The sequence below is a fragment of the Grammomys surdaster genome, unplaced genomic scaffold, assembly GCF_004785775.1.
Source record: "Grammomys surdaster isolate TR1022 unplaced genomic scaffold, NIH_TR_1.0 126185, whole genome shotgun sequence".
NCBI classification, from domain to species: domain Eukaryota; kingdom Metazoa; phylum Chordata; class Mammalia; order Rodentia; family Muridae; genus Grammomys; species Grammomys surdaster.
In genome coordinates this window covers 3,075,272-3,100,250 of record NW_021620991.1, presented here as the reverse complement: position 1 = coordinate 3,100,250, position 24,979 = coordinate 3,075,272, and the positions used below count along the sequence as shown (strand labels likewise).

Here is a 24,979-nt window from a genome sequence, read left to right as displayed (position 1 = left end):
TCCTGTCTCAGCCCCGTGAAGTAAGGCTTCCACACAGCACGGAAACGGGGTCTCCCTCACACGGTCTGTGTGGGCCATGGCATGACTGTCTCGATGCAGCTTTGAGAGTAAAGGAATGGGGGAATTCCATGCAAACACTGACTAAAAATCTCCAGCATGTTTATACGAGCCAAAATAGACCTCGACACAGAGGGAATACCAGCTCAATCTTAAGAGGTTTCTTTATTTTTATTTTTTGTGTACGGTGTTTTGCCTGCATGTATTTCTGTGAACCATGAGCATGCAGTGCCTGCAGAGGCCAGAAGAGGGCGTTGGATTCCCTAGGAACTGGAATTACAGGTGGTTGTGAGTCACCATGCGGGTGCTGGGAGCTGAACCCAGGTCCTCTGCAAGAGCAGCCAGTGCTTTTCACTGCTGAGGCCCCATAGCTCTGAATATTTTCATTTTTATAAAACGCAGTGTCTACAGAGTTACCTCCTAGCAGCTGCTTCCAAGAGAAATGAGAACTGGTTCACACAGCAGTTTGTCCACCGCTGTTTGTGTCAACTCTGTGTACAGTCGCAGACTGGCAACTACCCAGGTGCTCCCAGTGCATGGATGGGTGGGTGGTCTGGGCACACCCGTGTGTTAGCACATGACTGGGCACACCCATGTGATAGGACAAGACTCAGTCATGAAAGCCTTGGACTGTTACGTGTTCTATAGTGTGGGTAACCCCATGAGCATTGTAGAGAGTGAATGACCGAGAGAGAGCCACTCTCAAGCCTGTGTGGTTGTGTCACATGATTTATATGACACTCTCAAGAAGGCCAGCCTAGTTCTGGAGAAGCAGTCAGTGGCTGCCTGGACCAGCCAAGGGATGGGTTAAAACCCATAGGACCGTGATCGTGCAAGTAAGTCAATATTACATGTTAATTAAAAAACATACACATTATGGCTTATTAGATACCTTAACTATACTTCTGCTTGGGTAAATGTCATTCCCTGATAATATTCTCTCCTGGGATTTTAATGCCACAACTAATTTTCTTCTCAGAAAATTACTTGTTTATGATTCCAGAATGTTTGCTCTCTGGCTGAAACTTTCCTTGAGGGGGGGCCTGGGCCATAGGATCGGCACTAGTGCTGGTGTCTCTGCTGGAAGTGCCCATGAGGGACGCCATTGTCACTCTCCTGTGGTCAATTACAGGTGAAGCAAGTGGAGTCCGGAACCATCCAGTTCCAGTTCTCGCTGAGCTCGGACACACCCACCACGGAGTATGCCAATGGCCCCAGGGCAGGGCGGCGTTCTTTTAGGAAGATGCCAGCATCCCCTGCAGGTGAGTTCCGGAGAGCCGTGCCTCCCCCTCTCACCGGCCCTGCAGGGTAATTGCTGAAGGTTTCTCTCTTGAGTCAGTGAGCTGGTTTCCTTCAAGATGATGACGTGGGAACGGGCAGTGTGACAGTGTGTGGTCTGGCTGGTTGTCACCCAGCCTCCAGCCACAGACTGGTTCAGATTCCCAACAGCTCCCCAAGTGAGTGTGTGTCTGCTGGGGAAGAATGGCTTCATCCAGGGCAGTTCACAGGGGCATCCTGTCGACAGGGGGTCTGGGAGTCACAGGCCCGCTGGAAATGCTGGTCACTAGCCCCGTTGCACGGTCATCTTGTCATCCTAATTCATGTTGACGCTCCTTTGACTTTCAGTATGTGAGTTGGGGACGTCCCTCCAGCCAGGGATCAGTCCCTGCCTGTGAGACCACAGGTGTGTGGGGGCGAGGAGCGGCCGCTGTCGTCGAGCTGGAATGGCCCAGTGTCTCCTGTGTGACCTGGACCTGTGATGAAGCCAGGGTGGAGGAAGGAAAGGCCCACAGGTGGGCTTTGAGCTGTGGCCTGGCCTTCTGGAGCAGATCTATCCCCTGCTTACGGAGGGTTGTAGGGGCCCTGGACACAGGTAGTCCTGCTCTTCACGACTGATCCAGATGGACAGATGGGGAATGAGCAGCTGGTGAGCCCATGGAGCACAGCACTGCCGTTTCCGCCTCCAGATGTGCTCCCTTATTCCCACCGTGCTCCCACCCTCCCAGTGTGCTCCCACCCTCCCACCGTGCTCCCACCTTCCCGCTGTGCTCCCACCCTCACAGTGTGCTCCCACCCTCCAGCTGTGCTCCCACCCTCCTTCTGTGCTCCCACCCTCCCGCTGTGCTCCCACCTTCCTGCTGTGGTCCCATAATTCCTCTGGCTGCCCAACAGCAGGGGATGACAAATGGCCATGGAGGACATGCTGCCCTTCCTTGCATCCCCACCGTCCCCACTCAGCCTCTGATAACCTGGGCAGTACTGAGTGGTTGTTTTCTATCCCAGTTTGGTCCCCGAGTCCTGGCATAGAATACTCTGTATTTTGGGTTCTGGTGTGCAGACCCTGGTCCTCATGAATGTAATTTTCTCATTGGTAGGCCAGCAGCCCGCTGACCCTTTTGACCTACAGCTAGGTCCACAGACCTCTGTTTTCCTGGTCAATGGGATTTTCTGAAATGCCTGGAAGCAGGTACCAAAACCTAACCGTTTGGTGACCAGCCATGTTGAAGGCTCCCCCTCTGAAGAGCCGTTGAAGTTCCTAGTTGTTTGAGTTATGTGTTTAGCAGACCCATTCAGGGTCATTCGTGTACATCAGTGGACCCATCTTATATAAATAGAGTCCGGTGGGCAACGTCTCCTGTGCTTGAGGTGCTACCAAAATGTCTGTAGGATTCCCTGGGGCTGGGCGGGGGCGGCTGGCGTGCACTTTGTCAGAGTCTCTCCAGAGTGAATCCTCACTTTATGTGCAATACGGCTTTACAGACCTTGACGCTCTTGTTGGCTAAATCCTGTCCAGCAGGACATTAACCAGGGGTCCGGGGAGGTCACCTGAAAGAGAGCGGGGGGAGCAGGCATAGACACAAGGAAGTCACGACCTGTCTATAATCTGATCAGATTGTAAGTTTTACTTTTGCACACACAGGTTATATACACAAAAAGGCAGGATGTGGGGAAGGGGATGACGCAGGAGTGTGGGTGTTCAGGGGGAGTACAGATATCTTCCAGAACAGAGTGTCAGCTGGGTGAAGGTTCAGGAGACAGACCACTATGACTCTGCCTATGATTCACTTGTCTTTATCTAAGTTGGTACTATCCACGAAGGTTACCCATCTACAAAGCCTTTGAGTATCTAGGCTTGGCAGCCTTCCACCTAAGCTGTCTGTTTATAATAACTCCCAGCTATCTGTTTCAGTGTTTTTCCACAGAAACCCAAGACTTGGTACTAGCAGGCATGTATGTCAGGCCTACTGCTGATTTTAGGCCTATGGCTGATTTTAGGCCTTCAGTGTATAAGCAGGGCTGCTCCCGACAGCTAAACTGGAATTCTTGGTCTTTTTCTTTCCAGTCTGTCTCCTAGATACACAGCTGCTGCAGGGGACAGGGTGTGACTTTCTAAGTGTGTTTGTATCAAGCCCTCTTGGGATCAGGGTAGTGGGCATCCCTATCTCTGTGCTTAGAATACCTAAATTTCTTCTCTTGATGTCCACACGATGTTTAGAAATATGAAACACTATGGTTAATGGAACATTGCATGTATGGCCAGAGGCATGTGGGGCTCACCCCATCCCTGTGACTTTGTTCCCACCGACCTCCCGTAACCCATATATCTCTGACACACTGCCGTCTGCCCTTTGCTCTTCTGATGAGCTCTCGCTGGATTACGGATACCTGGAATTCTCTCTTGTTGCGTGAAGAGCATTTGTGAGTCTTACAGGTACTCTGAGGACAGTTTGATCATCTGGGTCTTGCTCTTAAGCTGTATTGGGCGGGACTTGATCAGGAAAGGCTGACTTCCCACCCTGGTGACTAGATCCTCACAAGCTTGGCCTTCACTCCACAAATGAGACTTGAGGTCGGCTTGTGCACCTCACCGCTAGCACATCTTCCTGATGGTCTTCCCTGCTGTGTCGGTCAGCTTCTGGTGGGTCCCATGCTGGAGATGGAAGGTGCCCTGCCTTCCAGAGACGTGTTCCTTGTTGGGTTGTTGCTCTGTTTCTTGGACACTGGCTTGGTGTCCTGCCCTCTTGACTCTGTCTTATTGAGCCTATCTACCGTGCTGACCGTGTGTCCTCTCTTTCTCACCTGTAACTTCCTGGAGAGCCAGCATTCGGTAGCCACTTAGGACCTCTGCCCTTGTGGCTTGAAGCTCAGGGCCTCCAGTTCTCTCCCTCCCTTCCTACGATTCTCTTTTCCTCTCTCCTAGCCTTCCCTCCCCTTCTCTTGTTTTCTCCCACCTTTCTTTTTCAAGTTGGTGGGAGGATGGTCGGACTGGAGAAGTCCTTGCTGCCCCTCTCAGGTTTCAAGGCTGCTGAAATGACCCCCCCACCCTTTCTAGCCCCTTCCCATGCTATTGCTCCAGGGACCCCGCAGACTCCCCAGGCTACTGGAATCATTTCCTGTGCCTCTTGCTCTAACTGTGCCAAGCCTGATCTTGAGAATTCTGCCTAGAGTGTATGATACCCACACAGTGTTTATTTATTTTTTTAGGTATATGCTAATTAAAAAAAAGTCCAGTAAAGGGAAAGCCAAGGCAGCTTGGGAGGCGTGGAGCCTTGGTATTTTGGTTTACAGATTGACCCATAAAGTTATAGGCCCAAGAACAGTGTAGCATCCATGGGCATAGCGTGGTCTGAATAGGAAGTGGGGAGCCTGTGTTTCCTGTTGATGCGGCAACAACTTGATACACACTTGGGACTTAAAGCAGCGCACCCTTATCCTGCTGCTCTGGAAGCCACACTTCCACAGTGAGTGCAGTAGGCCTGCATGCCTTTCACAGGCCACGAGAGAACCCATTTTCTCTTCCTTCCCTAGCATCTGGTGGCTGATTGCCTCTTCCTCCCTCCTCCCTGCATCCCAGCAGCTGGCAGCATCTGAGCGCCTTCCTCCCTGGACTGGCCAGCAAGTAATGTTTCATGGTCTGGACCAGTAGCCTCACTAGTATCTTCTGTGGATTAGGATGCGGTTGTCTCAGGGGCCAGGAGAAGTTAGTCCTGGCGCTGACCATGTTGAGTCCGGCAGACCAGCCAGTAGATGGTGCTGTACACTTGGTTGTACGGAAAATGCAAAAGCCGGTCGTAGCTTCATGTCACTTAAATAAATGTTGCAAAATAACTTCATCATACACACGCACACATACACACACACTCCAGATAGATTAAAGGATAAAGCTTTAGAAACTGTAGGAAAATGGAGATGATTCAGATGACATTAGAGGTCAGAAGTGCTGTACAGCAGCACACAGACCCCAGCCGCGTACCCTCCATCACCTCCACAGCACACAGAGCCCAGAAGGATTCCCACTGTCTTTAAGGGTTTTTGTTGTTGTTTGGTTTTGTTTTTTTGTTTTTTTTGTTTTTTGTTTTTTTTTCTGAGACAGGGTTTATCTGTATAGCCCTGGAATTTGCTTTGTAGACCGGGCCATCTGCAAACTCACAGTGATGCATCTGCATCTGCCTCTCTCTCTCTCTCTTTTTTTCTCTCTCTCTCTCTCTTTTTTTTTTTTGTTTTTTTTCGTGACAGGGTTTCTCTGTGTAGCCCTGGCTGTCCTGGAACTCACTTTGTAGACCAGGCTGGCCTCAAACTCAGAAATCCACCTGCCTCTGCCTCCCAAGTGCTGGGATTAAAGGTGTGTGCCACCATGTCCAGAAGCCCTGTCTCTTTTTGACCATTATTTATTTTAGTTTTTATTTTTATCTTTAGGTATGTCTGCTCATTCACTACCAGTAGCAGCTAGCAGAACATGTTGGGTTACCCGTAGCTGGAGTCAGTGCAGCTGGGAGCTGGGAACTAAACTAGGTCCTCTCCAAGAGCAATATGGGCTTCTAGCTGCTGAGCCACCTCTCTCCCACCTGCTCCCCAATTTTAGATTGTGTCTGTGGAGCTGGGAATGTAGCTTAGTGGCAGAGCACATGGGGTGCCCTAAGTTCAATTCTCAGCACAAACAAACAAGCAAACAAACAAACAACAAACGTGTGTGTTTAGCCAGAGGGTGTCAGGTCTTCCGCTGCAGCACTCTCCTGGATTCTTCCCTTGACACAGGGTCTCTCTCTGGACCTGGAGTGAGGTTGGTGGCCAGTGTGGCCGAGCAGCCTGTCTCCATCCTCCACAGCCCTGGGATGCAGGCACGTGGCTATGCCTGGCTTCTTTTCATGTGTGCTGGGATTTGAACTCAGATCTTCATGCTTGAGTAGCGAATGCCCTTACCCAAGGTGTCATCTCTGCAGCCATGTGACCTTTTTAGCAGTTAAGAATGGAAAAAAAACAAACAACCTCTCCTCCCCAGCTAAGGGAATGGATAAAGTCAATTTGTTTGCCAGATAAATGAAGGAAAGATAAAAGAAGAAATCACAATGGCTTCTGTGATAGAAAGAAAGATAAAATCTCATTGGCTGATGTAATAGAAAGACCAGAGACGGCACTGATGTTAACCGTGTAGGATCCCAGAATTCAGTGTCACCGAGACCCAGTCTGTCCTCCCGTCTGTCCTCCTGGCTCTCCCCTGTGCACTCTCCCTTCCTGTCAGCTCTGTTTTCTGCAGAACTGGCTTTTTGTCAGAAGTTTCTCTGAGCTCTGAGCCCAGGCACTCCAGGATAATCCTTGGATTTAGGAATTCCAACAGAGCGAGTGTCACTTTGTTCCAAGAGTTTGGAGGCGGTGATCTTGCTGCGTTCCCGTATTTATGAACATTATGGTGACAGGAGCTAGGGACAGGGAGTGGGGGTAGGGATGGGGTTGTGCTGGGGACAGGGGGCTAGAGACAGGGTCACACGCCCACTCTGGGTATTGGGTGAGGGGCACAGGGTGGCTCTCCATAGGAAAGTTCTCAGAGAGGGTCGGCTCTCAGGGAGAACAAGCGGAATGTGTTGGTGTTCACACGAGTTCCCATCATTTCTGCTCTGCCCAGCTTCCCTCTCTGCAGGGGCCACACAGTTCCTCTGGCTGCTTCTAGGGAAAGCCTGTGCTTTCCCCCTGCTTGAGAAGTACAGCAGCCAATCAGCCCCCGGCCTGCCCTTCAGCAGCCTGTGTGTGTGTGTGTGTGTGTGTGTGTGTGTGTGTGTGTGTGTGTATGTGGTAGGGAGGGGCTGACTGTAAAGAACAGGTGGGCTGGGGCTGGAAGGACAGCAGGAAAACAAAGTCAGAGCCCACCTCCCAGCCTTCCCCGAGCGGCACCTCCCAGCTCAGAGCTCTCCCAGGTGAGCAGTCTGGGAGTGTTTTCCTCTGGGACACATGACAGGAATTTGAGTCCAGAAGAAGCGGAGCCATCATGCGCACACTCTTAGGTCTTTCCTGAAAGATTCGCTGTCTGTCTCTGCAGGGAGGCAGTTTTGGTTCTTGTGGACATCCAGAATAGTTCCATAGCGTAGTAGCACAGCGGTACGCGTCTCGGAGGCTGTGGTTGGGACCTGATTTGTTTGGCTTATATAATTTGGATTTATGGTTGCACTCACATCACGTTAATACGGTCACTCCACCTTGCTCCAGGCTTAAAAGTCATTGCTTCCCAAGACCCCAGTAAAAGAGACTTAAATATCCACTAGTGTCTAACCTACAAGGGGACCTTTGGAGACCTCAGTGTCTGACGCCTCATACAGCTCCTCTGGAACGCTTGATGCTATGTGGCCGTCACCTTAAGTGAGGCATTCTGGCTTCCCCTTAAGGATGGGTCACCGTTTAATTTTTCCTGTAAAGTTGACACAGGTGAGGTCTGTTCATCCCTGACAGCGGGAGAGCAAGCACTGGGCCACTAGAGGGCGCACAAGCACAGAGCCACTAGAGGGTGCACAGGTCGCACTTTTGATGAGTCTTGGAATTTCCTTGACCCTTTTTTTTTTTTTTTTTTTTTTTACTTTTGAGTGTTCCGGTGTTCCGGTGGTGACAGCGTTTTGGATCGTTTGCTCAGTGGATCTGAAAACAGTCTTGTAACAGGTCATCGCAAACACACGCTGCCGTGTTTCCCAAGACACATTTGCTTAGATCCCAGCAGCTGCCACGGTGCCGTGCAGTTTCTCTGGCAGACAGCAATAGCCATCCACGCGTCGGGGAGCCTGGTCGCCCCACAGAAGTGGGGGAGAGGGTTTTTTTTGGCTACTTTGGGCACAGCAGTAGAATCTCCAATGTATTTGCTGCAGAGGGCTGAGCACGGGTGTGGAGATCATGGCTCTGTCAGCAGACAGAGCGGAGCTGACCCTTCAGGGCCCCGGGCAGGTCACCTGGCTTTTCCATCCCCTGAGGGCTGTGGCCTGATTTCAGTTAGATGGAGGCCCACGCCTGCCCTGCCACCAGGTTCCTCCTTTATCTCTCTTTTTTTTTATTAATAACTTAAATTTTTTTAAAATTTTATGTATGTGAATACACTGTAGCTGTCTTCAGACACACCAGAAGAGGGCACCGGATCCCATTACAGATGGTTGTGAGCCACCATGTGGTTGCTGGGAATTGGACTCAGGACCTCTGGAGGAGCAGCCAGTGCTCTAACCGCTGAGCCATCTCTCCAGCCCCGACTCCCCACCCCCCCACCCCCCCACCCCTTTATCCCTTAGCTTCCCATTTTCCCATCCCTGTGACCCAAGCTTTGCTGCAGAGAGCGAGGAATAAAGGCCTTTCAGATGGGGTTGCCTTGTGCGCCCCGAGCACCCAGAGCCTGTTAGTCCCGACTCCTCCTTTGTCCCCACGGTCGGTCTGACGACAGGCAGCCTCTTTGCTACCCTTCTTTAGGTTTAGTGACGATCTCATTAGGGCCTAGGCCCTTTCCTTCTCTCTCTCTCTGTGATAGGCCACACTGTCCTCCTCTCTGCCTCCACCCTTCTCTAGCTTCTGTTTGTTGCTAGGCAACTGCCTCCTGCCCCTCTCCTTTCTTGCTCCTCCTACAGGGACTTTGCTCTCCTGGCCTTGGTGGTCTGGGCATTCAGCAAGCTGAATGCTTTCCTCTGGCCACGCCCCTCCACCTCATACCCGGTCCGACCGGTGCAGCCCTCTCAGGAAGGGAGCTCGTGTGCGCGTGGGATTAAGGGTCCCAAGATGCCTTGTATTCAGTCTCTCCCGCCAAGGCCATCAGCAGGAAGATGTCATGGCAACCCATCCTCCTTCCCAGAACAAACCTGCCCGACCTCTGCAGGTTGTGTTATACTGAGGATCCCACCAGTCCTGGGACAGTGGTGGAGGTCCAGTCCCTTGTTAGCTATTTCCCTGTTGGCATCTTTCTGTGGCCCTCAAGTAAGTACAAGCGTGTGACAAATGGGAGCCGTGAATCAGAGGGCTAGGCAAGTACAAGGTGGGAAGGACACTGCCTGTCCCTTCTGCTCACTGTCACATGGCACGGACCTTGCCTACCGAGGGGACAGATGGCAATTCTGTGGCTCCTGAGGTGATGTGATGGGTCCGGGTCCCACTGTCCCGAGCCGCTATACATCAAGAAGGTGACGGTGGATGTCAGAGGTTACCGGGAGATGCTGCCAAGTGCCCCAGTCCCTATCTCTGGTGGGTACCGCGACAGAGCAGAAAAGCATAGCACACACTCACTGTCACCGGCAAACCAGCCAGCTATCATCATGGATGGAGAGCGCTCCTCTGTTGTGTTTGTGACAGCGTCCAACATGCATGGTCAGGCTAAAATATGCTGAGTGCTGCCCGGGGCTGGAGGGAAGCAGCTCACTGTGTCCCAGAGAAGTCTCACCTTATGGTCACACTGCGGTCCCTCACCACAGCGTGCACAAAAGGCAGGGGGCATACGGGCCTTGGGTCTTTGAGTAACCCAAAGGGACCTGTGACAGCTCAGACTGGGATCAGAACATAGGCTCCTCCCTGGCCTTCGGGGGCCCTCGCTTAACCAGGGGGAGAACATTGTGGCTTCTCGGCACCAAGCCAACAGAGAGCTGGGTGGGCAGTGGACGGTTTGCTGACAGCAGTTCTGGGCATGTGGAACCTGACAGGTGTCAGGACAGTTGGACAGTGCTCAGCAGGCCACGGAGCCTGCTGAGGGAGGCCGCGGAGCTGTTTTCCTAGTTCCTGGTATTTGACCAGCAGCCTCCGCTGGTGTCTGGAGACCGATTGGCTTAGTCTCTCCCCTCTGAACCCTGCAAGCTTGTAGGCAGCTGAGCTACACTGGTGTACTGCCTCCCAGGCTCCTTTGACTCGAGAGAAACAGTGGTCTCTGGGTCTGCACACTCCCCTCTGTGGACAAGGCCGCTGCTCAATCCCAGAGGTCCAGGCAGAGCCAAATGCTACCTCAGCCCCAGGAATGGAGGTCAGCATTCGAGGGCGCATTCTGTGGAAAAGCAGCGGCAGTCAGCAGCTACCGGCCATCTGTGGAGCCCCTGTGAGCAGGCTGTGCTGATTGCTGCCATTACTTCTGCCGAAGGGCCTTGTAGCTGTGGCAGGGCCACCGTGGTAGATCTGACGAGTAGCACCTCGCTATAATTAAAGCCTTATACATCCGGTGGTCATGCGGGAACTCATAGTAGCAGGTGGGCACAGTGGTGGGGATGTGCCCTGCAGGTCACTCACTCAGTTTTGGAGAGCAGGGAACCTGCAGCAGGCAAGCCATCCATGTGTGGTGGCTCCTCTTCCGCACCCCGCAGTACATGGCATAGAATTATGTATGTGTGTTGGGTCACCAGCTCTTCTCACTGTAAGCCCAGCGTGCTCCCCTGGCGTGCTCAGCACTCCAGCAACCTTGCCCCAGCGGCTCCTTGCTAAGGGGGTCTTCTAGTCTTACGCCCCTTCTTGTGGGGCCATGGTGTACCCCAAGGAGGGATGAGCCTCTAAGAGGGAAAGATTGGGAAATGAGCCTCTCTGGGTCCCGATGTATTTCTTCCCAACCCGTGTTTCCTCTAGGGGTGTGGGTTGGGCCCTCCCAGCCTGGGCTCACAGCAGGTGTCTTCAGAGGACTGCCAGAGCCTTTTTAAAAGGCTCTTTTTAACTCTCTCAGAAGGTAAAATTGCATGGTAAGTCACAATATAAAGAATTACCGGGAGAAACAGTCCATACAATACCCAAATCTGAGTCTGTGGGGGAGAAGCAGTAATGGCCCCGTAGCGCTGCCTCGTGCTTGGAGCTTTCCCTCGCCCAGAGGATGCACAGGCCGGGGCCTAAGTGCTGGCTTCTCTCAGCTAAGGATAATGGAGCCATCTTGTGCAATTTTTCCTCTTTACTAAAATCAGCCTGCAGAGTTTTCCGAGTCCCCCATTAGAGTGGAACAAAGTAGAGCTTCTCTGTTTCATCTTTGGGCTGTTTTAGGTAAAGGAGAGAGCTGCAGAAGATGGTCTGGGGACCTGGGCCAGGCACCCTGTGGTGGCCAGCTGGGTGGCAGCACTCACGTTTGCCTCCAGAGAGCGGAGACCATCCTCCTCCTGGCACCCGCAAAGCAGCAGGAGTGTCTGGGTCACTGGGAACCCTGCTGGCTGACTTGTTAGGAGAGAGGGGGTGGGGTCAGGAGAGAGCGGGTGGGCGAGTGGACACTTCCCAGGTGGTGACTGGGCTGTACCTGGAGCTGTACCGGCCAGGCTGGGCAGTTGGGTTAGGTGAGGTAGAAGTCCTTTTGGGCTGGTTCCCACTTCCGTTCCTGGAACTCCCTGCCTTCTTGCCCTGCCCCATCGATGAGGCCTCACAAGGCCTCAACCCGACCCTGGTGAGGCCTGGGACAAGATCCAGTATCTCCTGAGGGACCCTCTAGAAAGCAGCAGTGACAACGGATGCAGGGCGGGGCTTGAGCAGGGAACTCTGGGTGTCCCCTCAGGGGGGAGGACGCTGGCGTTGCTTTTGCTTTGTTGCTACCCAGAGTGCCGCAGGAGGCTGCCGGGCATTCTCAACGCAGGTGGCACAGAGCCAGGGACACCAGGCTGTTTTGCCCCAGGGGACCTTGGGAAGTGTGAGAGATTCATTCATGGCGATTGTGGGCCTTGTGGAGACTTGAGCAGCAAGGGCCCCAGGGGAGGAAGAAAGAGCTTTGTGAGTGCCGGTGTCTCTTGTTGGTCCCCTGAGTGTTGGATGAGGCCCTGGGGAGAGGGCTTGATTTTTCCAGAAATCAAAGTCTCCTCGGGGATGAGGTCCTCTAGAAGTGGCCAGCCTGGTGCCATCACTGGGGACTGTAGTGACCCAGGCAAGGACCAGACATGAAGCTAGAGATGGCAGCCATGACCTTAGAGACCAGCCCCGCCTCACCCCAGCCTCGCCACTCTGCTGCTGCAGGGCAGCGAGCACAGGTGGCCCCTTGTCACCCAAGCTCCCTGGAGGAACTTGTCACCCTGCAGAGGGCCCCTTGGGTACTGGACCCTGCACTGGCCTTTGAAGGGTCACAGATGCTCTCAGCCCTCTGCTCTGGGGAACTTAGTGGAGGAGGGCTGGCCTTGACTTCTGAGTAGATTCCCAAAGTAGATTGCATCTGTACAGTGAATGAGAGGGCCTGGGGGATTGGCTGTGCCTCAGTAGGTTGGATTGGGACCACAAGCCAAGTCCCAGCCTTGGCCCCACTATGCCAGGCATAGTGCGGAGCTGGCATGCCCAGGGCAGTGGGTATGAGTGGCAGAAAGCCTTCAGTAGTGCAGCAATGTGTCAGAGAGCGCGAGTGTCCAGGGACCACGGTCCTGTGTCACTTGGCACACTCTTAGCAAGGCTAATCGCTGCCGAAGGAAGTAGGCAGAGCTGGGCAAGAGGAGGGGTCAGGGTTGGGGGCGTGAGGGGGTGGAGCCAGGCAAGGTCAGGGGGTGACATGCAGGGGGGTGAGGGGTCAGAGCAAGGGGTGAGGGGACAGAGGGGAGCAGGTGAGGGGTCAGAGCTGTGTGTTGGGGGGTGAGGGAGCAGCCTTGCTTCTGATCCCCTTAGGGTCAGTGGGACTATGTGGATGAGGTAGAGAGACAGTGGGCCCAACTGGATGACATCTGGTCTCTGGGCAGGCCGAGGCTGACGGCCCTTGTGCTCCCCCACCCCAGGCACACCAGCACCGGCAGCCCGGGATCTTGCTGCAATACAGGATTCTCCTGTGGGCCCAGGGGTAAGTCCAGGCTCAAGGCAGGCTCTTACGAATTCCAGAAGAAGGGGTCAGGGAGTTTGGGCCCGAGAAAGGACTCTGCTTGCATGCTGGGGCTGGGGGTGTCTTTGGTCCCCCCGATCTGTCCCATAGGTCTGGCCGCCAGTCTGATGGCTTCCTCCCAGTTAGTCCTGGACCCTGCTGCCCACATTAAAATGCCACATTCTCCCAGTGGTGAGGTCTGTTGAACTAGTGCCACTGACTGCCTGAGACCCTGGAACCTGGCCTTCACCCCTCCCAGAGGGGCACCACCGGGCAGGCTGGAGGCTCTCCTGTCCCCTGGCCCTGGGTGGCTCTGGCTGCACAACTTGCAGCACTGTCCTGGAAATGACTTTCAGAGAAGCCATATCCAAGGTGCAGTCTGTGGGCCAATTCCCGCCTCCTGCTGGCCTGGTAATCTAAAGGGGGCTGAGTGGACCCACAGACCCTTCCCCGGCCCCAGGGATACTGCCCGGCGCCCACTGCTCCTGCACTCATCCTGCTACCCTCCTCCGGGCTGGCTGTCCCTGAAGGGAGCTGTCACTCCGCAGAGGTGTGCACCTGAAATAGAGTCCAGCTTTGAGATACATGCATTAGTGCAGCCTGGAGCTGTACCCCACCCTGCTCTGCCCCACCCCTGCCTTTTGATATCAGCGTTCATCCTCCACCCATGAATACAAACTTTTGTAGGAGGCTTAGCACACTGAAATCATGTGAAATTCTCACGGTAGCCCGGCCATCAAGGCCACTATCACCCTGACAGAGGTGAGGAGACTGAGGCAGAGACCTGGCCCCGAGGAGCTGGTGGGGAGTCTCTCCCCAGGCTCCTGTCGGCCACGTAGTTTGGTCACTGTCTTGGTGAGGAGACTCAGTGGACGGGGGGTTGGGCAGGGCCTTGGAGGGTGTCCAGTGCAAGGGTAGGAGCGAAGCCTGGTGGTGGGCGCTGTCTGATCCTGCTCCAGGGCGCCCCCTCCTCTCCACCAAACTTCCCACCTTGACTGTCCTCACTCAAACTGTGGTGTTTGAGAGATCACAGCACTAGGCCTCCTTATAGCTATGGATTAAGGAAATTTGGAGGGCCCTGTATTTCAGAGCAGCCTCTGGCCAGGGGAGTGCTGGCATCACTCCTGGCAGCGATGCACGGGAGAGCCATCACCCTGTCCCGTAGGGTCTGTGCAAGCATGTGTGTGCTTCTGTGTGCTGGGGGCTCCCTAAGTTGACTGACATCTCACCCAAGGACTCCCCAACAGCTTTCGCTTTCCCAGCTGGCGGCCTCCCCACCATCTCCAGCTCCACAAAGCTCTTCCAGGCCCCCTCCTCAGCCTCCTGACAGCTCTCAGTCCCCAGAGGGTCCCCAGCTCCAGGCAGTAAGTGCACCCGTTCCTGTCCCGTTTTCCTTCCCATAAAGGCTCATCACCCCAGTCATGGGAAGGGAGTTTGATATTTGGTTGGTTAGGTCACAGGGCCCTTGGGATTTTCTTCGTGATATGGGCTGTGGGATGGGATGGGAGGGAGGTGACACCCCGATTCCCAACTCATGCATCTGCCACCATCCTGCATCCGAGATCAGACAGGATGCCCTAGGGCCGTGCTTGGCGCTTGCATGGTGCCAGTGTCTCCGCAGCACTGATCTGCTCATCCGATTTGTGGGTTATAAGTCACAGATGTGGTTGCTCTGTGAAATACAGAGTGACCAGCTCACCCCAAGTTACAGGTGAAAACAGAACCTTTATAGTTTGTCCCAAGTATTGCATGGTACCGACGGTGCCGAGTGGCGACCCCACAGAAGCCATCGGGGCAGCACACCCTTAGACCCGAGCACCTTTGGGGGCCCTCAGTGGTGGGTGTCTGCCGTGTTCACCTGGAGCCCTGGTTTTGTTGAACAGGCACCTGTATTAGAGGGCAGGGTCTCTCACCTGGAAGCCGACCTGAGCCAGCCGCCCCCGGTCCAGGGAGCGCCTGCTGTGGAACATCTACAGGAACTCCCCTTCACCCCTCTGCACGCCCCCATTGTTGTAGGAGCACAGACCAGGAGGTGAGGCTTGGGCGGGGGGGCTTGGACCCTTCAGCTTTGATGAGCAGGCTCCGGCACCTTCTGGAGTCGGGCTGAGTGGCTTGTCTGTTTCAGCTCTAGAAGCCAGCTCTCCAGAGCTGCGATGGCCCTCCTGCAGTCTTCCGGCTTCCCCGAGATCCTGGATGCCAGCCAGCAGCCTGTGGAAGCTGTCAATCCCACGGATCCTGTGAGGTTCAACCCTCAGAAGGAGGAGTCAGACTGTCTCCGAGGGAATGAGATCGTGTTGCAGTTTCTTGCCTTCAGCAGGTAAACTCCAAGCACCCAAGCGTCATGCTCCCTGGCTTCCTCACGCGGAAGGCCTGGCTTTGAGCATGCTCTGTGTTCAATTTCTCCAGCAGGGCCACCTGTTTCCCCAGTTAATTGACACACGTAGTAATTGTGTGTGTTTGAGGTTATGAGGTGGTTGGTAACCTGGCATGTGATATGGTATGTTTGTGGGATGGTTGGTAACCTGGCATGTGATATGGTGTGTAGCGACTGAGCCAGTAATCAGCTATCTTTGTCTTAAACATTAGTGCTTTCCCCATGCTGACCTTAGTTCGACCTGCTATCTGATTTTACATTTTTTTCTGACTGGGACCCGCCTTTGTAAATGCCAGAGGCCCTCCTTTGTGCAGTCTTCCGGGCTAATTAAAGCCTACCCGTGTGTGCCCAGTTCTCAGATGCCAGTGTTGCCGAGAGCGGCAACTCCAGGCCAGAGGTCATGGCACCTGAAGTAGCCCCCATCCTGTCCCCTGAGAGGACAAAGAAGTCCTCTGTGGTAACGGAGGCAGCCTCTAACCACGGTGCCTACCCTGTCCCTATGCACGTCACACCCTGGGACTCCTCTCCGGATGTCTGACCCATTCCCTGTCCTTTGATTCAGAGCAGCCCAGGACTGCCCAGGAGCACCGTGGCCGCAGACAGTGTATTTCACCTTCCAGTTCTACCGTTTCCCACCTGAGACCACACCACGCCTGCAGCTGGTCAAGCTGGATGGGACAGGCACGAGCGGCTCTGCCTCCCTGTCCCACATCCTTGTCCCCATTAGTAAAGATGGCTCCTTTGACGCTGGTAAGTGCTGAACGAAAGAATCCCGTGCTAAGCCTTGTGAGGAACTGTTGTTTTACGTGTCCTTTTCTTTTTATTTATATGTCGGTGTGTCTGTGTCTGTCTGTGTGTCTGCCACTTGTGTGTGAGTACCCACGGAGGCTGGAAGAGATCCCCTGGAGCTGGAGTCACGGTGGCTGTGAGCCATCCGATGTGGGGGCTGGGAATCAAACGTCCTTCCAAGAGCAGCAGGTGCTCCTAACTGCAGAAGCAACTCTTCGTTCCCATAAATGTTACTCTTAGGAGCGGGGTGTTGTATGCAGCTTGCCATATGTGTGGAACTTGAGAGAATGGAGTGATTGGTGTGTGTGTAAGACCAAGCTCCATGCCGGCCGACTGTGCTCTGTGCAGTAACTCTGGAATCAGCCTTAATCGACATCAATCCCCTCTTGTAAGGATTTTTTTACACAGTGCCCCTGCAGCTCAGTTTTCTGAAAAACTTACACCCAATAGCATAATGCCATCTGAGAATTAAAAACAATTTTTTAAAACCATTAGCTCTCTTGCCAATGTTACAGTTGCTGCAGATATTCGTAGTTTAAAATAGAATCTGCAGGGCTCTGGTTTTTTCTAATGATTGTATTGTCTCATTCACTGACAAGTGCTTTCTAGAAACCCTTCTCTTTCTTTTTTCTCTTCCTCTTCCTCTTCTTCTTCTTCTTCCTCTTCCTCCTCCTCCTCTTCTTTCTCCTCTTCCTCTTCTTCTTCCTCCTCTTCCTCCTCCTCCTTCTTCCTCTTCCTCCTCCTCCTCCTCTTCCTCCTCTTCCTCCTCCTCCTCCTTCCTTTTCCTCCTACATGGGATCTCAGGTAGCCAGGCTATCCTTGAACTCACTGTATAGCCCAGGCTGGCCTTGAACTCCTGCCCCTCCTGTTTCCAGCTTCCCAGTGCTGGGATGACAGGCGTGTGTCACCAGGTCAGGCTTTCTAGAAAACCTTGTTCTGTTCCCTCCCACAGTTACTTAGGATTGAGCTGTGAATTCGTTCTGATTAAATTTTTATTAATGAGTTCCAGTTTATGGCGTACTCAGAGAGCTGGAGTTGTGGTTTTTCTACTCTGTGGGTGTGTTTAGGTTTTCTTTGTTTTCCAGGTATACTCAGACCCTGTTCCCGGGTGCACTGCTTGGAGTTTCTCTGCAGGGGTCTGCAGGGTAGGCGGACCCTGGTGTACTGGGTCCTCCCTTTCCTGTGGGTGGTTAGATCCGCCCTTGACTAGAAGGTGGCTAACACTTTCTGTTGTGAGTCCCATGCTCCCCCGGCACCTCTGCATTTCCTCTGCCTTACTTGATGCCTAACGTTTGCAGCTGCTGTGGTTCATTCTGAACCTTGGGGTCTATCTAGATGGACAAAGTCTGACTTGACGGAGCTGTGGACACCAGTCCAGGGCAGGGGGCATCTGTGAATCTCGATGGGTTGCTGGGGTTGACTGAGAGAGAAATGTGTCCACCAAGCCTTGGGCTGTATAGGGGGCTGGGTGAGGGAGCCACAGGGCTCTACCAGAATAGGTATGGGGTAGCAAGTGATAAGGGCCGAGAACGTGCAGAGGCTCGTACCCTGCCCAGTGGACCCTTTTCAGTGTGGCAGGTGCCATTGCTGCTTCTGAGCTACCAGGGATGACACAGGACTCTCAGAGAAGGTGCTTCTATGGCAGTGCCAACAGCAAGGTCGTTGGTCCCAACTGGACAGGGCTGCAGAGGGCTGTGCCCACAGTGTGAAGAAGCAGCCAGCTTGCTATGCATGGCCAGCTGGGTGCCACAGTAGCCTGCTGTTCTGCCTCAGTGGCAAATCCTCCACCTTGGCACCACAGGCACGGGCCCTGTGTGTCTTGTCTCCCCACGTACCTTGTGCAAGGACTGGCATCAGACAGGGCACAGCTAGTGAATGCTGAGAGAGTGAGGTGGTAGTAACGTCAAAGGGGCCTGGCAGCTGACGGATGTCATAGTGATGGGGCAGGGAAGCCATCCACTCCTGGGGAGGAGCTGGCTGTGGACTCAAGGGTCCAGCCTGGGACACGCTGGAGTCTGAGTGTCCCGGGGAAGATGGGTGTGCACGTGCCCAGGGGAAGCTGAGGTAGGTGTGCCAGGCTCCTTCTCACACATCTCTGAGGCTGTCACTCCACAGAGGTCTGGCTGGGGTGCTTTGGGGGCTGGCACTGATCTGAAGGTCTGACCCTGTGGTAAGTCCGGGCTTTGGTATTCACAGGGCTGCTCTGTCTGTGAGCGTGTCCTAAGCTGAGGACGGCCAACAGGGCCAGGCTACACATGGGTTGGCGATGGCTCTGTCTGGTCACCTGTGAGATGCCACAAGGGGGCTACCTGTCTTCTGCCAGACAGTTTTCACTCCTCCTCTTAGATCGTCTTCCTGCTTCCCCTCTTGCTTTTCCCTCCTGAGAGCTGCCCTAAGTCAGGCCTCACCATTCTTGCCTGGGGCCCACCCCAGCCACCCCCCTTCCCTTCCCTGTCTCTCATGTCTGGAGACCAGCACCATAGGCTGTATCACGTCCTACACCCTCCCTGCAGGAAAGGGTGCCGTCTGTCTGAGGTCAGACAAGGTGATGGCCTGTGCACCCCATGCAGCTGAGAGGGTGTCACAGAGGGAAGGAGTGACCCCTGAGGAGGTGCGGGCTCCGCCCATCGCGGCTTTGTGGATGTCCTTGGCACTGTGGACAGAAGGGGAGGAAACGGCTGCTTCCAGCATCCCTCGGTATCCCTGCTACGTGCGTGCGCTTTAACTAACGGTGATCTCACTGTCAGGTTGTCCATTCAGAATTAATGATCATGTCTCCTCAGGAAGATGAAGGCAGAGGCCACGGTGTGGCTACCATGTTAGTCAGCCTGAGGGGTAGGTGCAGCCTCAGAGAGGCACCTGGGATTTCTCTGGGCCTGGAGTTCTGCACTAGGAGCCCAGCAGGGGAATGCTCAAAATGTCTTTGTGTCTGTGTGTCTGTGTGTCTGTGTAGGTGTCTGTGTGTGTCCGTGTGTGTGTGTGTGTGTGTAGGTGTCTGTGTGTCTCTCTGTGTGTGTCTCTGTGTGTGTCTCTCTGTGTGTGTGTGTCTGTGTGTTTATGTGTGTGTGTGTGCTCGTGGTGGAGTGCGTGTGTGCACACACGCATATGCATGCTCTCACACGTGACCCAGCCTTGACAGCACATGTGGACCGGTCTCTTCCTTAAGCTCTGTGTATAGAATAATAAACTCCTTGGCGAGCCTCGTGGTCCGCTCTCCCCATCCGTCATCCTGTTTCACAAGGACTCGGTGGAATCCATAAGTCTTATTTTGGGGGGCTTATTGTGTACACTGGAAAGAAGTACAGTCTCCCGAACACGACTCCTCGCTTTGTTAATTTGGGTACTTCATGATGTTTTTGATTAATGTGTTTATTAACTGTCATTGTGACGGAAGCAGGAATTAGTAATCATGACCAGAGCACAAATATCTCCGCACGCAAAGATGATAAATGGCCCTAATTACCCGTGGACTCACTCCAGGCTCCTCTGCGCAGGCTCCCCCGGTCTCCAGCTGCGGTACATGGTGGACCCCGGGTTCCTGAAGCCGGGAGAGCAGCGCTGGTTTGCCCACTACCTGGCCGCTCAGACACTCCAGGTCGACGTCTGGGATGGAGACTCCTTGCTCCTCATCGGGTCTGCTGGCATCCAGATGAAGGTAGCTGCCCCGAGGGATGGGCTCCGAGTTGATGTGGGGCAAGTCACTATTCAGCCTGTCCCCTAATGGCAGGGTCACTGCCCGGTACCGGGCTGTACCCTCGTTCCCTAGTGACAAACAGTGCGTGCTCTCTACCCCCTGAGGGGACAGTCTTCTCCACAGAGGCTGGGTTCTACAAGCCATGTGTTTTTGGTGAGCTTCTCTCCTGCACTGTCCTGCCAGGCCTCGTCACTTCCTGTCTCTTCCAAAGCGATGCTGTCTATAGGCTGTCTAAGGGCAGGTACTGGTCACCTGTCCTCTGAGGTGGCCGGAGCTAGCCCATCAGAGGGGAGGATGACTGAGGTACAGGAAGATTGGGTGGTTCCTATCGGCAGAAATGGATTTTTCTTCCCTTCCCTATACTGAGAATCAAACCCAGGACCTTGAACATGCCAGGCACCGCTGAGCTACCTCCAAGCGTCTGACCCGTGTGCTGTGATTTCAGTTAGAATCTCCTGAATGTGTGTTCCCGCCCTCTCCCCTGCTGACGCTGAGACCCCTCACTCTTTCCTGGGCTTTCTCCCCAAGTCTTTCTGTGTTGTGATGTGAACCCAAGGAAGCAGCAGAAGATTACCATGAAAATCCTGGGCTGGCCCCAGCCCTGTGTCATCATGGTGGATACTGAGGTCTCTCCTAGATCCCAGCCACACTGTCTCCCGGGCTCCCTACCTTCTCATAATCCTTGGATGCTGGGCACCGAGACCCATGGATTCCAACTTTCCCCCCGCACACCCCCTGCCACCCCACCGTCTCCCACCCCACCCCTGCTCCTGTGTGCCTGACCCAAAGCTGCATCCCTCCTCTCCGAGGCTGTGCTAGCCCCTCCCTCGTTCCTATCTGACTCTTTTAAGCCATTCTGTCTCCACTGTTGCTTCTGCTATGCACCCTGTCATTCAGCATCCTTGGCTTGGGGGTCCGCTGTGAGGGTGGGGTTCCTCGGGGAGGGATGGTTTGTGGATGCTGGAGGCAGGCTCTGCAGTAGAGAGGAGTCAGGAAGGATGCGAGGGACTTCACAAGGCAGCCATTGAAGCATGGTGGGGAGTTCGGCCCTGCCCCAACCACACAGTACCTTACTGTCGCAATCTCTGGAAATTACTCATTGCGTGCGTGCGTGCGTGTGTGCGCACCACTCATGAACATGTAGACAGATCTGCACATGCCCGCAGGTACCCATAGAGGCCAGAAGGGGGCAGCAGATCCCCTGAAGCTACAGTTACAGGCAGCAGCTGCTGAACTGCCTGGGGGTGCTGGGAACCGAACTTGTGTCCTCGGGAAGAGCAGCAAATGCTCTTAGCTGCTGAGCCACCTCTCTAGCCCTTCCTTCTACTTAAGTTTTAAAATTAAAAGGCAAAGAAGCAGCCAAGTTGGCTTTGAGGACTCCTCATGTGTCTGGAGCCGGTGGGCCCTGTGCTTCTTTCAAAGAAAGGACAAAAAAGTTGACATCCACACTGATAACCACCAGTGTGGGGTTCAGTCTCTACCCTAATGCTCACGGCCTTTGCCTCCGTGTCCCAGACGGCGGAGTGAGGGCTTTAGTTGCCCAGGGCAGCTGGGGCCAGCAAGGCCTGCTCCTCGTGACAGGAGCCAGACCCTTCCTCTAGAGAGAGACGTTCTTCTTTGCAGTCAGCCTCCCACCAGGACAGGCACCCCTCATTCTGTTCATTTCTCCTTGCCTCCTACAAACACAAGATGTTCCTGTGTTTCCGGGTCATTCTCTGAAGGCCTCATCCCGTTTTCTGGTACCAGGGGCTCTTGAACCGCGGACATGCGTGCTCTTGTGATGGGCTATCAGTTGTCCCTGGGCCGTCAGCATCCCAAGCGGGGAGCGGCTCAGGTCTGGCGTCTGCACTCCCAGGGAAGGTGCTCTCATGGCTGTAGGAGGGAGTCAGGGGTTACGGAAGCTTGCTTCGACCTCAGTCTGGTTCTTTCCTCCTGCCTGGTAGGAGGAAGCTCCAGGGCATATATCTGACTAGGTCCAAGCCTGTGATTCCAGCACTAGTCCCCCAGCCTGGACCGGGCTCAGGCAGAAGCCTAGGAATGACAGCTGGAGAGACACAGTCAAGAGAGCTCCGCTGTGCTGTCCCCGGGGGCCTTTGCGCCAGTCTCTCCTCACCTGCCTCAGCCCGGGTCCAGAAGTCCCCAGTTCCTGCACCCGCCCTGGCTCCCCTCCTGGGGCTCATCTTCGCTCTGAAATTCTGCTCAAATCCAGAGAGGGTGGCCAGCCCCTGCCTTATTCTGATCCCATGTCTCTTCCCGTCAGAGGCCGGCTCCCACCAGGCAGCTGCCAGGCCCTTGGTGCACCACAGCGCCACCCAGTGTTCACTCGGGGTCAGACTGGGCTATGCTTTGTTAAAGCCAATGTTTCTGAGAAGCTGGCCTCTTGCCTCATCTACCCCTTCAGTGTGGCAGGTGACAGCTCTGTACCTGACGCCCTTCGTGGACCTGTCTTCCTTCTCCTCCTCCAGGGCCTCTCTGGGAGGGTCAGAGCTGCCCTAACCCTCCACAGTCTGTTGGAGGTGGCCGTGGTTAGATCCCAGATGCTCAGCACTGCCTGTCTCCCCTCTGTAGCACCTCCTCCGCCAAGGGCGGCCAGCTGTTCAGGTCTCACACGAACTGGAGGTTGTGGCCACTGAGTACGAGCAGGAAATGATGGCGGTGAGCGGCGACGTGGCTGGCTTCGGCAGCGTCAAGCCCATCGGAGTCCACACGGTCGTGAAGGGCCGGCTGCACCTGACCTTGGCCAATGTGGGTAAGAGCCCCAGCAGCCTCACCCGGCCCACCTGGCTTTGTGCCGTTTCTCCAGCACCTGTCTTTCCCAGCCAGAGCACGAGGGGAACATCACTGTGGACACCCCACACTTTGTACAAAGTCAACACAGTTTGGGTGAGCGTGGTCGGCCTGACCTCAGCCACCGCACCTGTGTTGGTAGCAGGCCTTCATTGCCTGTCCTGATGGGAGCTTGGAATCACCCTTCTCCTCAGGCCTGTCCACAGATCTTCCTGTGACCGCCCTCCAACAGGGTGACTATGTGTGAGGAGGGATCCCATTTGGAGTCTCTGCCCAAGCACTGCCCATCAAGAGAGAGATATCTTAAAGTCTCTGTGTAGCTCAGGGATAGCAGAGAGAGGAAAACACTTCTGAGTGCAGCGACATTGAGTCAGGGTAGCTCAGCAGAGGGACCAACCACAGCCAACTCTTGTTATTGCCCGTATTCGGACCAGTGAGAGCAGGCGTTTGGGACTGGCTCTGGGTGGTCCTGCCTGGGACTCTCTGGACAGAGAAGTCGGAGCTAAGGCCAGGCATCTGTCCTGGAGAGGTGGGCCAGTAGGGGACCCTTTGGGGCTAGCAAAATGCTCACTGAGCCTCCCTTGAGGGTATCCCAGAGGGTGGGCGATTTTCCTGGTAAAACTGAAAATGTAAGACCCGTACTGGGAGGCAGTTGGAGGATGGGATGGAGATCTCCACCGTTCTATCAGGGATTTTTCCATTCCTCAAAACCCAGCCTCCCTTTGAATCTAGGAACCCCATGGGCCACATCCAGCGTGGGCTGAAGCACAGGCTTGCGGTGGGGAGGGGGCAGCGGTGGTGGAAGAGGAGCAAACACACAGCTCATTAAGTCTGGTTGGAGGTTTCTGCCTGCTTGTTTACAAATGTAAATTCAAGGCGGCCTGGAAAACAGACAATACGGAAACAGCGAAACTCAATTAGGTTCCGGGAAATAAACGAGGCTCCCTTGAGGAGGAGGTGTGGGCGCTGACTCGCAGGACGAGTCCAGCTCCCGCCTGCCGGACCTTTTTATATTGCATTCACCGCGCACAGATGTGCAGTGACTCCGGGTTTGAAAATCTTATCTCGGAAGAAAGATGGGCCCTGTTATGCGTTATCTTAAGCTGTCGTTTTCATACTTTGCCTGCAAGAGGGAGATAAGCCAATGGGGACTCACACCCGAGATAGCCAGCACAAGGAACGCTGGCGAGTGCTGTCAGTGAAGGTCAGAGTACTGTGAGGCACGTCGGTGGGGACGCTCGGCCCCCCCCCCCCCCCCCACACCCCGTTTCTTAGGTAGGGGAAATGTTATGGTCTTCATTTCCTTATAAGACCAGTAACTCCACTTGGTGTAGCAGTCATGTTTCAGCAAACTGGAGTCCAGCCTCGGATGGCCTTCAGTGTGGCAGACACAAAGCCTGTGTCTTGGCCTGCTTGCTGCATTGGGCAGCATTCACAGTGGGATGGCTGCATGGGATAACACACAGGTGCCAGAACCCACCAGCTCTCCCCTGCTGGCTCGCTGGCCCTCTCCGTGGTTTCTCCTCCATGGTTTCTCCTCCCAGACCCGTGGACTTTCTTTGCTATTTTTTTCCATGCTGTCTTTTGTCCTTCAGGGATTGAATGGCCCTGCTTTCTCTCATCCAGTTGTGCTGGTGAAGTAGGTGAGAGGAGGAGAGGTCAGCCGGGAGCCCTTTTGCAGAAACCTTCCTGAGAGGCAGGAAGCAGGGCCGACAGCCCTTGGGCCAGGTGCCCATGTCCTTGGGACCTATGACAGCAAAGGTCAGGTTTTAGAGAGAGCACGTCCCTGGTGAGGAATTCGTGCTGTGGTGTGGGACGGACACCTAGTGGCACGCTCTTCTCCCCCACACACCATGGAGTCACTTTGGGAGCCCCGTGTGCTTAGAGGGTATTCCCCCCCTGCTGTGGATGAGCTGGGGTCTCCAGCACAGCCCTCTGTCCCCACATGGCACCTTAGCATGGCGGATTGTACCTGGTAAGGCCTTTGCCCCCGAGCTGTTTCTGAAAACACATGTGGAGGTGTGTTCATAGCAGAGTTTATTTCTGTCATCGACAAATGGACCCTGTAGGAGTACGGACGATGGCATAGGAGATAGCACTGTCCCCAGGGTGGCTGTGTGTTCGGCTCACTTGACCGCCACAACAGTGGTCACCACCCCCCCTCCCGTGAGCCTGAGACCTGAGAGCCATGCTCACTCACCTTCCCATGCTGTGTGGTAGGTGAGCATGGGTGTGTGGTACCCATGCTGTGCGGTAGGTGAGCACGGGTGTGTGG

General features: G+C 54.5%; 1 protein-coding gene across 1 annotated transcript in view; it reads left to right on the top strand.

Moving 5' to 3' along the window:
• Positions 1 to 24,979, top strand: part of Nphp4 (nephrocystin 4) — an 85,887-nt gene that overhangs the window by 46,250 nt on the left and 14,658 nt on the right. Inside the window, exons 11-18 of the mRNA XM_028757866.1 lie at positions 1,190 to 1,319; positions 12,981 to 13,042; positions 14,308 to 14,424; positions 14,944 to 15,092; positions 15,186 to 15,377; positions 15,997 to 16,184; positions 19,718 to 19,878; positions 22,486 to 22,666. Coding sequence (XP_028613699.1) covers positions 1,190 to 1,319; positions 12,981 to 13,042; positions 14,308 to 14,424; positions 14,944 to 15,092; positions 15,186 to 15,377; positions 15,997 to 16,184; positions 19,718 to 19,878; positions 22,486 to 22,666 — 1,180 coding nt within the window. The remainder of the gene's footprint in view (positions 1 to 1,189; positions 1,320 to 12,980; positions 13,043 to 14,307; positions 14,425 to 14,943; positions 15,093 to 15,185; positions 15,378 to 15,996; positions 16,185 to 19,717; positions 19,879 to 22,485; positions 22,667 to 24,979) is intronic.